Source organism: Ctenocephalides felis, unplaced genomic scaffold (assembly GCF_003426905.1).
Source record: "Ctenocephalides felis isolate EL2017-DRISC unplaced genomic scaffold, ASM342690v1 CF-g0.4_SCAFFOLD_01492, whole genome shotgun sequence".
Classification (NCBI taxonomy): domain Eukaryota; kingdom Metazoa; phylum Arthropoda; class Insecta; order Siphonaptera; family Pulicidae; genus Ctenocephalides; species Ctenocephalides felis.
The window spans coordinates 46478331-46496393 of record NW_020537646.1 but is presented as its reverse complement, the minus strand read 5'-3'; the positions used below and the strand labels follow the sequence as shown (position 1 = coordinate 46496393).

General features: G+C 31.0%; 1 protein-coding gene across 1 annotated transcript; it reads right to left on the bottom strand.

Moving 5' to 3' along the window:
* Positions 1-322: 322 nt before the first annotated feature.
* LOC113371530 (bifunctional glutamate/proline--tRNA ligase-like) lies at positions 323-4341 on the bottom strand. The gene is given in 7 exon segments (XM_026612159.1): positions 323-699; positions 702-1628; positions 1631-2061; positions 2064-2358; positions 2361-2624; positions 2627-3892; positions 3895-4341. Coding segments are annotated over 7 exon segments (3915 nt in total). The 5' UTR covers positions 4265-4341; the 3' UTR covers positions 323-337.
* Between the last annotated feature and the right edge of the window lie 13722 nt (positions 4342-18063).

Here is an 18063-nt window from a genome sequence, read left to right as displayed (position 1 = left end):
TCTATCTAACTTAATTTTTGAAGAAATAATAATGATTCGTAAAAGAAAAAATGAGTTTTACACTGATGAGAATGTACTAAATGAACTTATAATATTTTTAAAATTCTGATAAGCGGACAATGACAACTGCATTGAATAACGTATTTGAACATTATTGAAGTCCAAAGACCATTTTTAAATAAAAAATGTCGTAATAAATAAAAAATTTGTATATAAAATGTAATTTATTTTTCTACTAAGTAATAACATATGATATTATTTATTTTAAAACACTGTATTTAATGTAAATGATTATAATATCAAATGTAATAAATAGATGATGATAGAATATTTTGAATTAATAACTTCTTCCAAATAATGTATAAGCATTTGGCTTGTTGCTACATTTGGGATTGATGCATTTGTCATCAGAGGTAATTTTGGCAGGTTGTTCAAAAGGTATGCACAATGATTTAGCGCCCATTGATGGAGCATTAGTTTCAGTGTCATCATCCCTGGCACTATCAGCTTTGATTTTATCTTCACATGGAATACTACCACAAAATGGTGCAAGTATTATGTTCTTCCTCTCCAGTTCTTCCAAGAATTTACTCCATTCATGGCAAACTACCTTATGTTCATTCAATTCCTTTGTAGCCTTTTCCAACATGCTTTTGTGAATAACTTCTAACAATTCTTTTATATTTTTAATAGCTTCCTTCTGGAAAATGTAATTTTTTCTCCAGTGTCTCTTCTAACCACAACCACTTGTTCATTCTTGATATCTTTTGGACCAAGCTCAACCCTAAGCGGAACACCTTTAAGTTCCCAATGGTTGAATTTCCAGCCAGGGCTATAATTCATTCTGTAATCACCTTCAGCTCTAACTTTAGCATCATTCAAATTTTGTTCCAAGCAACTACAACTTTTCAATAAATTATCTTTATCCTCTTCACTTGTACTAGCTGTAATTCCACAAGGAACTATTATTGCCTGCAAACTTGCTACATGAGGTGGAAGAACCAGGCCTTGATTATCTGCATGAACCATTATCATGACACCAATTGTTCTTGTTGTTAAACCCCATGAATTTTGAAAAACGTATTTCTTTTCTTGTGTCTCAGGATCCTCATATACAATATCAAACATTTTAGAAAAGTTTTGACCCAAGTGGTGGCTTGTAGCACCTTGAATAGCCCTCCCACTTGCACTTATAAATGCTTCCACAGTAGTTGTATAGTCTCCACCTGCAAATTTTTCCTTTTCCGTTTTACGACCTTTAACTACTGGTATTGCTAAAAGTTCAGAATAAACACGAGCATAAATATCCAGAATTTGTAATACTTCTTTATCTGCATCATCTTTTGATGCATAGGCTGTGTGACCTTCCTGCCACAGAAATTCTCTGGTTCTCAAGAAGGGCTGTGGATGTTTAAATTCCCATCGTACGATATTGTTCCACTGATTCAATTTTACTGGTAAATCCCTGTAAGACTGAATCCATTTTGCAAAAGCTGGATACATAACAGTTTCTGAAGTTGGTCGAATGGCTACAGGCTCTGCCAAATCTGAATCTCCAGATTTAGTTACCCAAGCCACTTCGGGTGCAAAATCAGCCACATGCTCCTTCTCTTTTTCTAGTACACTTTTGAGACAAATATTGGAAAATAACAATTTTTTACTCCTAGCTTTTTTATTTCTCCATCTAGAAAATCTTTGATCATATCCCAAATTGCATAAGACCATGGTCGTAGAATATAACAACCAGAGACATCATAATATTCAATCATTTCACCTTTAGTTATAATTTGTGAATACCATCCTGGTAAATCAGTTTCTTTTTGAGCCTCTAGGCCTAAACGTGTTTGTTTTTTCACATTTGATTGCTTTTCATTTGTCTTTTTGTTTGATTCTTTTGGCTCTGATTTATTATCTTTCTTGTTGGTCTTTGCTGCTGATTTTTCAGGCTTATTCTGGCTCTTTGCTTGTTTAGGAGCTTTAACAACAGATAAGTCATTAACACTCGGAGGGTCTATGGAAGCTTCAAAATTTATACCAGAACTTGGCTCTGCACCAGCCACTGTTGGGATTTCTCTGCTGCAGGTTCTTTTGATTTCTTTGGGGCTTTAGATTTTGCTGGCTTTACCACTGCAGCAACAGGTTCCTTGCTATGGCCATCAGGAATATAAAACAATACAATTGCTTGCTCCTTGCAAGTAAATTCATTTGCAGGCGCATAAGGTACATCTACTCTAAAGAAACCTCTTCTTTGTAATTGTATTATATCACCAGCCTTGAGATTTCTTAATTCTGGGTCTCCTATCATTTCAACTTCTTTTCGGGTATTTTGATTAATGTATTGCTTGAAGTCTTCATCTTTCCAAGCAAAGGTTTGCTTATTATATGCTCAAAGTAAACACAGCATGTTTTTGTGAATGGGGCATTTACTGTGTCACACAACCAAGTTAACTTCAAAGTTTTCTTAAAATCTTTATTATCAAGATTAGGTGTTACATCAATAGATAAAATTTTTCCATTGCTGTCTTTATTAATTTTATCAACTAAAAGATTACCCCAGTTTATAAATGTGGCATTCTCACCTTCTTTAAGTAGTTCAGCATCTACGCGGTCTATTAAAATTTTGAACCTGTCCATACAATTTTAGTACCGATTGCTGGGTCTTTTGGATGGACATTCACAGTTTGAGATACATCACTTGTAATATTTTTTACATTAACAGGAACTGTATCCATTTCCAAAGCAGTGTATCGTGGTGCTATTGGATCTATAACTTTTTTATTAACAGCCCATATTTTATCCCATTCCATAAAGACAACATTTCGACTAGAACCTTGAGAAATAATGAACTGTTTTAAGCCCTCAACAGTCATTCCTCTGCGAAGAACACCTCGGACAGTAGGAAATCTGGCATCATCCCAGCCATCAACTAAACCCTGCTCTACAAACCATGTAAGTTTACGTTTTGATAAAACTGTATTAGTCATGCTCAATCTTGAGTATTCCCAAATGTGGGGCCTTCTCAAACCCAAAGCCTCTATAAACCAATAAAACTGCTCATCTCTATCATGATATTCCATGGTTCTCAATGTGTGTGTCACGCCTTCAATAGCATCTACTATTGGGCATGCAAAATCATATGTTGGATAAACTTTGTACTTTGTTCCTGTGCGCGGATGAGGTTCATTTTTGCACCTGTATATTGTTGGATCTCTGAGACAGCCATTTGCAGAAGACATATCTATTTTAGCACGCACACAACACTTTTGGCCATATTCAGTACCATTAATCATTTCAGACCACATCTTCATATTTTTATCTATACTATTATTTCTATTTGCAGATTCAACTTTTTCTTCTCGTTCAGCTTTCATTTTTTCTGGTTCTGTATCATCTACATAAGCCTTTTCAGATTTAATAAGTTGTTCACAGTATTGTAGCATCAAATCAAAATATTGCGAGGTGTGCGTGAACAAATCTGGTTTAATTTGTAACATTTCCAAATCCTCTAAAATAACTTGCTCAAAGTGAACATTTTCTTTGGCGGGATTGGTATCATCAAATCTCATTATTAATTTTCCTTGGAAAGCTTGTTGATAATATTGATTGAGCAGGGCTGCTTTTGCATGACCTATGTGGAGATAGCCTGAAGCTTCTGGGGGAAATCGAACCACGACTTTACCCATTTCGGCACCAGGTAAATCCACAAACTTACCTTCTTGTTGAACTGTATCATTACTTTGATTTTTAGTATTTTTTGAAGCTTTTGAATCAACCTCATTGCTCACAAATGACATAGCATATTTGACACAGTCTTGAGCTTTTATTAAATTGAACCACCTGGTAATATTATCGGGTACAGGCTTTTTAGATATTGACTGCCACTCATCGCGCAAGCAGGAAAAACAACCAAATCAGCTATTGTGAGTTTGTTAGCTACAAGATAAGTAACAGATGTCAACGTCTTGTCTAAATATTGCAAGTTGTTAGTTAAATCATCCTTCAACGTTAAAGCAAATGTCAAAAAATGATCTGTTTGTGCATACTCAACAGCTGTTCGGCCGTACAGTTCGTATTGTGGAGCCGCGGTGGCTAGGGCTCTGCAAGCATCGTTGTCAGTATGAATATCTAAAATTGCGTTATTAATTGTCAATTTATAATTCTTTCCCCAATCAATTTCCACCGGATGGGTTCCTTTAATTAAATCTATAACTGCCAATACGGATATTGGCGGACTGCTCTTAGAACATTCAAGTTTTAAAGTCATTTTATTCACAATAAATATTTATAAATACAACGAAAAGCTAAATTCTGCTATTAAAACTACACGCACACGAAACTTGCGTGGCGAACATACGATGTAAAAATAGGTTTTATAGGTTAAAATCGGTATGTGCATATGATAGTAGCGCCAACTATAGTAAAATTTTCAAACAAGAGAAATAACTAAAAATAAAAATACTGGTGACTTTTGTCCTTACAATAGCATTAGTTATGAATTTCTCCATTATCGTCCTCATTCTAAATAATAGTTCCATATTTATAGATAAAAGAAGAGTATAATCCATATTTCTTAGAAAGCGCGCTTTTAGCTTTCGAGATTGATTTTTTTTGCATATCTTCACCTTATGAAAGTTTCTGAACATTTTGGCATACCTCGAAAAAAATTAATGTGTGTGTGTGTATGTATGTATGGATACAATTTCTCGTCCACGATTCCTATTGAGAGATATGCTGATTAGTTTTTGACACTTTTAGCTACTTGGCTCCTTATCTCAGAAACGGCTGGGCCTATCTTTGCCAAAAACTAATTACTACGTTTTTTATCATTACAAATTGAATGTTTTTCATTTTCATTCAAATCGGATGCAAAAAAAAATATTTTTGATTTTTGGACGATTGCAATAACTTACCCTACGGGAAATTAAAAAAACCAACTTTGCTAGCTTAACTACTACTGAAAAGGTTAAATAATGGTTGAATAGAATTATTTTTAGATTTTAAGTTACTTTAAACGACAAGTCTGTTGGTTTGAACCTATGGAGAAAAAAAATGCGTTACAGGTTGTCACGAGTCACAAATGAGCATTTGCCCTAATAATAACTTATATTTAAATATGTTCATTCATATTTTATTGTTCATGTCAACTGATGACAACATCAGCGACTTCTTTTATCTCTGCGAAAAAGAAATTTTGATCTTAAGTGAAATGTATGTATCTGATGCTAATAACATGTCTTTTTATTATTAATATGTTTGATAGACAAATATTTTATCGGTAATATAATAATAAAATAAATAAAGTATATCGATACAATTTAAATTCATATTTTATCAATAATATTTATATTGTTTTCATATTTTACATATTTATAAATAGCAAATAAATTATTATGAATGAGAGAAAAAACATGGTACTTTCGAAGAAGTATTGATGTTAGAAAAATAAATATTTTTATCAATTATACATACACATACAAGCCAAAACTTACACATTCGTATATGACATAAATATATCCATTTGTTGCAAAATGTAAAATTATTTATATTCGTAATATATGATGTTTAGTCGAATGCCACACGAAGTTGTGTCGATCATTTCGCCTGTTTTCGCTCTTTCGCGCTGGCATTTCACAGATGGAACGAGCGAGTTCACCAGTATGACATACGCAGCGATCGAGCGCCAGCGTTCATGTGAATAAAACCACCGGCCATGTTGCATTTAATCATAAGGAACGGTTTTAGTGAATGAAATAAGTTTTCAGCATTAGTTGTGTTTTAAATGTGTTAAAAAGGATTTTTAGTGATTTAAATTGTGTGCAGTGATATTTTTACCACACATAATGAATTGGGGAACCGAATTATGGGTAAGAGAATATAGAATATGAAATATTATTTGTTGCACCTGACTCGCCCTTCAGCCGTATCGAGTCTATTGTTAGCAGTTGTCAAACTACTGTATGCAGTTTATTTATTTACTTGTTTCTCATGTTTTGAGCATTATTAATTTATATTTTTTGTTTTATATATAAATGCTGCATATATCATAAAACAACTTATTTAATTGTTTACATTAATAATTATTATAAAATTATATTTATTTGTATTTGTGATTTTTTGCTTATATCGCAATTTATTTTACAAAAACAAACTAATATATTCATATAATATCATGCTGAAACTGTTTCAATTCAACTTTCTTTCTTGATTCATCATTTCATGCTACAATATCTTTGTATCAGATTATTAAATATTCGACATTTTTTGTCGCAAGGTATTGCATGTGTTTGAAAATACCTGTTTTCTCTAAGGTGGATTCAGCAAAATTCCGTATTTATGAACCGTATTTGAAACATTTCTATAAATACATTGACTTATTTTTGATAGTATATTCTTTTCATGAAGTAAAAATTGTATAAGCGAAATGAATGAAGAATTTTCTGAAAATATTTCAGAAAAGAAATATTTTCATCGTTAAGCAATTAAATATATTTGAGCTTTTGGAATATGATGAAAAATGTAAACATTTTTAATAGACAAAAACTAATTTAACAATGAACTAGTGGAGTGCATGGCATCGTGCCTTAAGGCAAATTGCTCGAACTTTCCGTACCGTAATCAAAAATCTTGGTACGGAACCAAAAAAAATTATACAAAATGTGTACACATTATTAAAATCTCTAAAATATCTGACAATTTGATGTGCCTATGTCCAATAAACATTTTTGACCGCCAAATAACATTTTTTTAACTTATTTTTACTGAGAGTCCATAACCGCTGGACCTGCCTTCCCAAAAATTTAATCACTTCTTCATCTTGTCAATATGTACAAGTAAAATGTTTTTTGAATTATTAAAATCGGACGCTCCGTTTTCTTAAAAACTCAGTTATCGTTTTTGCCACTTTTTGCCCCGTATCTTCGGAGCTAATCAGCATTTCTTTTTATCAATACGAATCGAATGTTTTTTGGATTGTTCAAATCGGTTGATCGGTGTTCCCGAAATCGTCGACGAAAATTTGTATCCGCACACACACACACATATACATTCATTTTTTCTAAGGTATGTCAAAATATTTAATTTTTTATTTTCGATTTTTTGCGATTACTATAACTTACCCTTCGAAAGTTAAAAATTTAATATTTTTAATTGTGAAAAATTATGACAAATGTCATTTAACGGTTTGTTTGACCAGTGAACAAAAATTACTGTTATATATATTATTATTCTTATCATATCATATTACTCAAACATATATTAACTTTACAAACTTAATTTAAGTGTGGATAATGAGCATAATTTTTTTTTTCTTTTGATAAAATTTCAATCAATTATTATTGATATTTTTATTCCAATATTAAAAGCATCTAATTCGCCCCATGCATTTTATTCTTTTATCACATGTTGTTTTTAAAACATATAAAATTATTGAATAAGAAAATAATTTTAAAATTCCTGAAGTTTAAATAAAAAAAGAGTGCGCGTAAGGATCACACGCGATTGAAGTAAAACTTTTAATATTGTATGAGTAGGCAATTAAGATAAAAATAAAAAAAACATCATATTTGAATTTTAAAAATCATTTATTAATAATCACATAACATCAATAACACAGTTTAAAACAACAGCGATAGATTAATTGCTACCATATTTCATATATGATATAATAGGTTTGTGATAACTGAAATGAGAGACATAAATTTTGCTTTGTAAACTATGTACATTTCTGGAGAAAACTGCATCAATAGTCGTGCCATATCTTGTGGTTGATTCAAATGGAGAATTATTCATTGTTAAATTAAATTTATTATTTAAAAAATCAATTAATGGTTGAGATTCTTCTGAACGAAAATTGACATTGAAATCTCCAGCAAGAATTAATGGTATCTCGTTGTGATTAGTGTTTAAAAGTTTTGCACCCTCATTAGAAAAATGAAGTAACTGCTGATGAAGAAATTCAATAATATTTGATATGTTTTTGTTGGGAGAAATTTAAAGGACGACTATAATTAATGTTTGATTCTGTGTGTGTAATATCACCTACTTGTGTAATTTCATTAGGAATATCCAGTAATATCGTTGGCGCAAGAAACTGCATAGGAGTGGCATTATGAACAGTATCTGAACATGAATGATAGACATTAGACAGCTACACCACCTGCTCTTGAGTTTGATCGTTTGTATTGAGTAACGCAGTAATAGTTATGAATATTAATTCGTTCTTCATTATTAATCCAAGTTTCCGAAAATAACAAAAACGTACAACGTTGTAGCACTTTATCTTGCAGATCAGGCAAATGAGCTCGTAAACTTTGGCAGTTAAAGGAAAACAATGAAATGTCGTTCAAACTTATTATCTCACTCAATTTTTCTTCTTGTGTTATTAATCTACAAGTTGAAAGTCTTTGGAATTCAGTTTTTAAGTCCATTAATCCTGCTGGCCGTTTTCTTCCATTATAAATTTTTTTGTCGTTGTTTTAGAAATGATGAACAATCCATTAATGCTGGTAACTCGTGATAATGCAACATATAGAAGCTGCTGATTATGTGTTTTATTGTATTCATATACAATTTTATCAAAAGTACCACATTGTGATTTGTGTATTGTGAGTGCACAAGCAGACACTAAAGCCGGCCACAGACGTAACTGTATAACTGCGCAACCTGCGACTTGAACATGTATTCTGTAGCGTCTGTGGGGTGTTTTTTGCGCAACTTGACAGACTGGTGCAAGCGAGTTGGCATGAGCACTTTTTGATTATTTTAATTGCGCAATCGTTCAAGTCGGCAAGTTCATTCGTTGGCCGCGTGTGGCAGCACATGTCCATATTTTTATTTTACATTGTAGCGAATTTATAATACAAGTTTATGAAGTTATCGACAATTAAAAGTTATGAAATTAGCCCTATGAACACTTTGAATTCTCTTCTGATGCTGTAAATATATAAATTAATAAAAAAGATATATTTTTAGGTTATGTTTTGACATTTATTATTTGACATTTGTGATATGCTTGCGCAAGTACTTGAACATAAACTTGAACCGTCTGTGGGCGCTGTGAAAATACGCCTGGTTGCGCATTCATTCAGTTGCACATGCATACAGTTACGTCTGTGGCCGGCTTAAAGGAAAATGATTTCTTTTGACAAATATGATTTCCTGAGAATCGGCACAGCTGTCCTACTGATATTAAGAGTTTGAATATGATGTGCAGCTTTCTTCTTATTTTGTTACCTATCTTACCAGGAAATTCAAACCATAAACCTAGAAGTTCATCATTAGCGCCACGTTCTATGTACACTAATTTTCCTACACAACCATTAGCTAAGCCATCACTTACATCAATATTAGTTGTTATTATGTAAAATTTATTCAGAACTAAAATTATTCAGAACTAAAATTATTTCATAACCGATTTTTGTGAAACTGCTGACGAATGTATGATTGTTGATCTGTCGCATGGCAACCTACACAAATATCCGTGGCAGTAGATATTATTTTGTCTTCAACGATTCAATATAAATTTATTATATTCCATGACACATTTATTCTCTAAGAAAAGTCTTATTCCATGAGGACATAATACAGCAACCTCTTCTTTTGTAAAAAAAACGTGATTCAATTAATGCAAGTTCATATAGGGTTTAGCGCTCGACTTACGCATGACATGACGGGAGTGGATACTCGCGACATCAGCGCTTACGGCGTCGTAGTGTTCAACTTCACGTTGGCGTTTTCGTTGCATTTGTACGGATTTACACCCGTGTAGCCTAAAGAAATTTTTACACCCATATCGCGCCTAAAGAAGTTTTACTTCAATAATAAAAATCAATTAAACATATTTGATAATTTAAAACACACATGTTGATGAAAATGCAATTTATAGAGACTCTAAATATTTATGACAATATGGAATATAATATTAATGCATAAGTATGTACGCTTAAACGTCTTTTATATTTCTTCAGAAATGATAAGAAATTGAGATATTTTATTAGGAAAATGATCGAGTTAATCTGGTATAAATTGTGTTAAATCTCTATAAAACTAATGTAGAGCAGAGTAATCAAGACATCCTTGTTTCGCTTCAACTTGCATAATTAATACTGTATGCAAATATAGATGTCAACAAACTTTGTGAGAAAAGATGATCATTAATTATTCTACTAATTTGGACTTCGTTTTTAATAATTGCACTTTGTATACCTTTGTGTATTTTTGTTAACAATAATCTTTAAATATATATATAGTACTTCAATTAAATTATGGTCATACATATAGTACTTTGCGAAGAAGTCTGTAGTCGGAAAATATGAATCGTTAACTTTATTGAATGACTTAATTTTTTAAATTGCTCTCTTGATATTTCTAATCACTCTTCATCGTTTGACATAACAATCGTCAGTTGCATTTAGTTTTAGGCAAAGATGGTTTCTTAATAAAAAGTTTTACCACAAGTTTTATTTTATTTTGATTATTAGATTGTTTTCAGACGTAAGCACCTAAGGACTTAACAAAGCCCCCCCCCCCTCCCTCTCTAATAAAAAAAAATGTTGCGCCTCCTTCAATTTTTTTTCATCAATTTAATTTCATAAATACTCAACTGACAATATAAAACCACAAATTAATATGCAATGTTATGCAGAAAACTATAGATCTTATATGTAATATAAGGTCTATGATGAAAACTAATTATTTTTTTTGTTTTTTTATATCCTTTAAAAAATTTGGTTTATTTTTGAAAATAGTATTTTGGAAACAGATGAACGCGTTCATCTCAGGTATTATTATTTTTGGCAATAATATTACATTTATCACAAAAGCTTTTTGAAAGATCGTTAATTAATATTACAGCTACAATTATCTGATTCCCAAAATGCAAATGCTTTCCAAATAATAGAGTATTACAAAATACTAAATTTTAAATGAATCACTAAGGTTCGAACAATATTATTAATTTGCTGTATGATTTATTTAATAAGATCGATCAAGTCGTTTCAATAAAAAGTTTTACCGCAATTTAAAAAAATAACTAGTGGGGTGGGTGGCATCGTGCCTTAAGGCAAATTGCTGGAACTTCCCGTACCGTAACGAAATGTTCGAGGATTACTGAATGATTTCAAATAGATTATTATAAATATTGTAACATTGTCTAATATTTATAAATATTATATAAACTAAATTGCAGAGTTGAAATTATTTGTAAAGTATATTAGAACTATAGTCAAAATTAAAAATAAATATTTTCGATATACAAAAAACTAAAAAAAAAAAAAAGGGACAATTTTTTTTCCAAAATCGATTATTTTGTTAAGACAAGCAGAAAGTTCTTTGAATCATTCAAATCGGACGCTTAGTTCTCTCAAAAACTGCCATTTTTTACATATTTAGCTCCGTATCTTTAAAATGGCTGGGCCTGCCTTTGCCAAAAACTAATAAACACTTCTCCCAATCATTACTAATTGAATGTTTTTTAGATCATTCAAATCGGATACTCCGTTCTCTCAAAAATACGATTTCTATTTTCTGCACTCTTTGCTCCGTATCTCCGAAACGGCTGGACCTGTCTTTGCCAAAAACTAATCAGCTCTTTTCCCTATCAATAGGAATCGGATGCTTTTTGAACCTTTCAAATCGGTTGATCCGTGCGCCCTAAAACGTGACTGGAAATTTGTATCCACACATACATACACACACACACACACACACAGGAAATTGAAAACGTCGAGAAATGTAAAAATTTTCAATTCCGATTTTCGGCCCATTACAATAACTTACCCTACGGGAAGTTAAAAAAATCATATTTCCTGATTTTCCTGAAATCTACAAGCTACCTGTTTCCTTTTAGTAATAATATTACGTTTATCACGTAAAAGCTTTTCAAAAGATAGTTAATTTCTATTACAGCTACAATTAGCTGATTTCCAAAATGCAAATACTTTTTAAATTATAGTGTACCCAAATCATACTTGTTTATCTATGAGTGTACCTATTATAAGATAGAGAATTCTAAATAATTTTCTAAGGTTCGACCGATATTATTAATTTGCTGCATGATTTATTTTTATGGGGTCTTTTGAATGAAGTCCTTTATTAATTGAGTTTTCAGTTCGATAGATTTCATCTGACTTAAAATTAGTGAACCTTGCGAAAGTTCCGTCCTAATTATAATTTGGTTATTGAATAGTTTCTGTTGTTTGATTATAGATTTTAGCACCCCTACATTCTTATATTTTCATGAATACACATTTAGAATATACTATATCATTTTAAGTATGTTGTTTCCATAAAAAACAATTTTTTTCTTACATGTAATATTTTTTTATTTATTTTTAATATATAGTAATTTTTACACCTGTCTTGATATGGACAAGAAAAACTTAAAAAAACAAAAAATAACTTTAAAAACGAAATCATCTTACCTTTGTTGGAGAGTATACATGTAATATTATAGAACTAAAATTGTTATTACTAGTGTACAGTTTGATGAAAATATATTGAAAAATCAATCAATACTCTAAATTAGTGTTTGATTTTAGTATTACCAAGCGTTCGTATTCGAATCAACAATTCATAAAACTAGTAGTGAAAAACTGCATTTTTTACATTTTTAGCTCCTTGTCTCCTGAAACGGCTGGGTCTATCTTTGCCAAAAACTAATCACCACTATTTAATAGTAAAATAGTAAAAATATTTTTTAATTTATTAGTAAGTTAAAGTAATCGTCCAAAAATCGAAATTGAAATTTTTTACATTTCTTCACGTTTTGAAGGTTTCTGAACATTTTGGCATACCTCAGAAAAAATGCATGTGTGTGTATGTATGTATGTATGTATGGATACAAATTTTCGTCCACGTTTTCGGGCGCACGGATCAACCGATTTGAATGGTTCAAAAACTTTCAATTCCTATTAATAGAGAGATATGCTGATTAGTTTTTGGCAAAGACGGTCCCAGCCGTTTCGGAGATTTGGTGCAAAGTGTGCCGAAAATAGAAATTGAGATTTTGAGAGAACGGAGCATCCGATTTGAATGATCTAAAAAACATTCAGTTCGTAATGTTGGGGAGAAGTGATGATTTCATTAGATTAGATACCATTTTTGAAGATACAGAGTTAAATGTGCAAAAAATGGCAGTTTTTGAGAGAACTAAGCGTCCGATTTAAATGATTCAAAGAACTTTTTGCTTGTTTTAATAATTGCTTTTGGGGAAAATTTTTTTTGTTTTAATTTTTTTTTTCAATTTTTTTGTTTTAATTTTTTTTTCAATGTTTTTTTTTTATATAGAAAATTATTCAGATTTTAATTTTAATTATGACTAAAGTTTTAATATACTTAAAACGAAAAATTTTAACTTTCATTTCAGTTCAATTCAGTTTATATAATTCTTAGGGGGGCGTCTATTAATCGCGTGAGCGAGTTTTTAAGGATTTTTGGAGCCCCCCTTTCCCTTGGTGATACGTGGTGATATTCAAAATTACCCCCCTCTCCCACCAAACATCACGTGTATTTTTAGTTGTGTGAAAAAACCTAAATTTTTGATTTGTTTTTGAAAATGTTTTAACTTTATTTGAATAAATACACGTGATATCTTACTATACCCCTCTCTCCCTCACGTAATATTTCGTGATTTTTTGTCAAAATTCTCCCCCCCCCAACATTCGACAATGTTACAGTATTTATAATAATCTATTTGAAAACATTTAATAATTTTGTTACGCTACGGGAAGTTCCAGCAATTTGCCTTAAGGCACGATGCCATACGCCACTAGTTTTTCCTTTTTGCTGACTACAGTTTACTTTCGATGTTTTTTCGCATATTTTTTTTCCAAATACGTTTGCAGAAAATAATACTACAGAAGTCAATACATTTTCTATTTGACAATAGAAGATAATTCGTGAATTTTTACTTTATTTCTTTCCCTCAATGTGACTGCAGTTTTGATTCACTCTACTTGTTCTTGACCTTGTTTTTGTCACTATAATTCAATTATAGTATAAACTAGTCAAATTCAGTGACGTACTTCACACAAGTTTTGAGATTTATATTGCAGAATATTTAACTATGTTCAATGAGAAAATAGTTTTGTTTCTAGATAAGATATTAATTCAATAAAGTTGATAATTGGAACGATAACGTTACCTGTCACACCGGTTTCTTCGTCGAACGGTATGCTGGCACACAACATGAATACCTCAAATTATAGATATTGTGTGTTAAATCTTCAAATTTGGCATTGATTATAGAGTCATGTCCTTATTTTTATTAATTTATTCTTTATTGATATTATGATAATAAAAACCATAACATGAATAGATTATTTAGAATATCGTATATTATAATTATCGCTAAAACTAAAGTTTTTAAGTTTTAAAGAAGAAATGAATTTAGTTACATATTTTCTTTTTTTCACTCGCAACATTAATCCATTTTTCAAGGCCTGCCAAAATGAACAGAAAGTATTAAAACATGAAAGATATAGAGATAATTCGTTTACTTATGTACAATTTTAATAACTTACTTTTTAATACGGGATTTCACTTTGAAGTATGAGGTTATGCAAAATCAAATGAAACACTGAAAAGGTAATCTTTGAAAAAAATTGATGTATTTATATGTGTGTATGTATAGTATGTAATGTATCATATACATGTATAATATTATATATATATATATATATATATATATATATATGATTTAGTAGTTAAATTTTGATGTTGAAATATATGAGTGAGTTCTTGAGGGCGATACATCAAACAAAGAAAAGCCAAAGATTTATAAAATAATCTTTATTTCAAACGTTTCGACATTCAATTTAATGTCATCATCAGTGGATCTAAAAACAGTATGAAAATTATATATCTAGGTAATTATAATATATGTGGACTGGTAAAGTAACTATACAATAAGAGAAAAATTAACAACCAGCAACACTTAACAACAAACCCAAATATAAAAGATAGGAAAGGTAGTAGAGACTAGAATTAAATAAATAATTAAAAAGTATAGGCAAAAATATTTAAGTACACTCATATAAACCTACGCATATATACATATATATATACGTACACATATAACCACAACATATATATATATATAATATATATATATATATACATGCATATATCCATATACACACACATGTAAACATATAATAAACATATACATATATAGATACAACAACTATATACCTATATATGTTCACATATACATGTACGACTATACATATATAAATATACGTATATACATATATGCAACGTGCATGCATATTCACAACGACGTACATGAACATGTATGAACCATACATATACTCATACCTATCTATGTAACTATAGCTATACACGTATACACATATATATACGCATGAAACAGGTATATAGACATAGGCACACATATAGATACATATATATATACACAGAGAGAAGAGATATAGATACACACAATACAGATATATACATATGGACATAAATGCTCACAAATATATATATATATATAGACATACATACAGATATACATATATATATACATATACATATAGTATAATATATAGATAGAGATAGGATAGATACATTGACACCATACATATATACGTAATAACAATTACATGTATACACATATACATATGCACATACATACAAACATACAGGTAAAAAGGTATATACATATATATACATACATACATACAAATACATAGATATATATAGATATATAGATATATATATATATATATAATAAACATACAACATATGTAAACTCGTATATACATGTATGTAAAGCAAACAAATTATTTATGAAGATGGATAATACATATAAAATACAAGTGGACTTACGTTACGTTGGTTGGTTACATATAGAGAAGTGTACACAGCACTAGAGATTGGCACTAACATTTATACAACTAACATGTCAGCACTATGCATTTTTTATATAATTTTTTTTTTTTTGTATGATGTAAACAGAAAAATGATAGTTTTATTGAACAATAATGTAAGTAGAATTATGTAATTTCTGCCACGACTTCTGTACTTTGCTAGTACCGAGGCATGTATAAAAGCCACCACATGTTTTGAGAGATTTTTAAGGGTCATTCCAGGATTGTTATGGGCGGGTAGGTAGAAAATAGTCGGAAGTTGAAACTAGTAATGTTAGGCTAGGTTTGTATGGTTAGAATTAGGAGAAAAAAATTGGAAATGTTATTTAGTATTACTAAGTAGTTATACTAATAACTCAAAAATCTAAAATAAAAAATTTTAAAGTTTATTCAAAATTTGCTATGTATGGGTAGGTGAAGCTCGGGTATCAAGGCCGAAATTAAACTAGGAAGTGTTGGCAAGGTTAGTAAGGTCAATTAGTTTTGTTCAGAGGAAATAAATTTGGAAACATTATTTAGTATTACTTGGTAGTTATCGCAGAGTAAGGAGGAATCCGATCTTTTGTTCACCACGTGATCACATATTGATATGAAACAAGATTCTGCAAAACGTCTCTGAATGGTGTGTTCCGTTCATGGTAGAGAATACTGGCATTATAAAAGTTAAAGGAGTGTTTGAAATTTTTTATGTGTTCTGTTATCATAGTTTGGTTTTGGTGGGGGTTTTCGAATTATTGTCGTGTTGTTTGAGTCTTTTTTTAATTTTGTCCGGTTTCACCTATGTAAGTAGAAGGGCAATCATTGCAATTTATTTTGTAGACAATGTTGGAAGTACGTTCTATACTAGTGGGAGATTTCAGGTTTGTGTAGAGGGATTTAAGAGTTAGATCTATGTTGCAGGTTAGTCTGATGTCTACCTTATGAAAAAGTTTTTTCCACACTGGAAAAAGTTCTTTTACGTAAGGTAAACAAACGTTGCCTATATAGTTATTGTCTTTAGAATTCTTTTCTGGGGAAAAAGAAGAATGCATACTGTTGAGGGTTTTAAGTCTGTTGGAGGTAACGGAGTTGATGAGGTGCGGTGGATATGAGTTGTTAATTAAAGTTGTGCGGATGAGGGATAAGTTAGAGGGCCAAAATTGTTTGTCTGAGAGTAGGATGGCATGGTCGACTAAATTAATAATAGTGCCTATCTTCATGCTAGAAGGGTGGTAAGAATGATAATTTAAATACTACCCGACCAAGTAGGTTTTAGGAACCAATTAGTGATAATTCGATTGTCTGCGGTTTTTATAATTTTTACGTCTAAAAAGCTGATAGAATTTCTTGTTCTTTTCAAACGTAAAGGAGAGATGCTCATTAAATGAGTTTAAAACTATGAAGCAAGAGTTTCGAAATTTTAACAGGAACACAAGTAAGGATGTCATCAACATATCTGTAATAAAAATGAAGGTCTAGATTGTAGGAATTAAAAACTTTCAACTCCAAGTGTTGTAAAGCAATTTCTGCGAGTGACGGGGATATAGGAGAACCCATAGGTGTGCCAAATATTTGAAGGTAAAATGGTCGTTGAATTCGAAATAAGTATTCGAAACTATGAATTTTATGGACTCGAGAAACCAATGCAGAGATAATGTTGTATGACATGAGATTTCGTCCCATCTAGCAGTGAGTGATGGCATCTAAAATTAATTGTAGGGGGACGTTTGTGAATAGGGATACTACGTCAAGACTAACCAATAAGGAGTTATCAGGAATAACGGAATCGCGGAGATTGTTGACAAGTTCAAAGAGTTTTTGTGTAAAGAAACGAGACTTGACTGTGACTGAAGAGAGTATGTTGCTAAGGTATTTGGAGAATTTTGAAAGAGGTGAGTTCAGGTCAGCCACGATAGGTCTGAGAGGAACGTTGTGTTTATGTATTTTAGGAAGTCCGTAGAGTTTGGGGTTGTAAGGGTGAAGGTTTTTAATTGTCAGTGAGATTTGTGGAGTAATTTGTTTGTTAGAGACTAAGTTGTTTACAAATTTATGAAAAGTACGGTTAATTCGGTCAGTGGGATCGGAGTTAATGGGAGAATATGTTTTTGTGTCTGAAATTAATTCGGAGACTTTTTCTGGTACGTGGTTTTTTCTAAAATGACTGTGATATTCCCCTTGTAGGCCCTCGTAATTAAAATGTTAGTTTTAGTTAAAG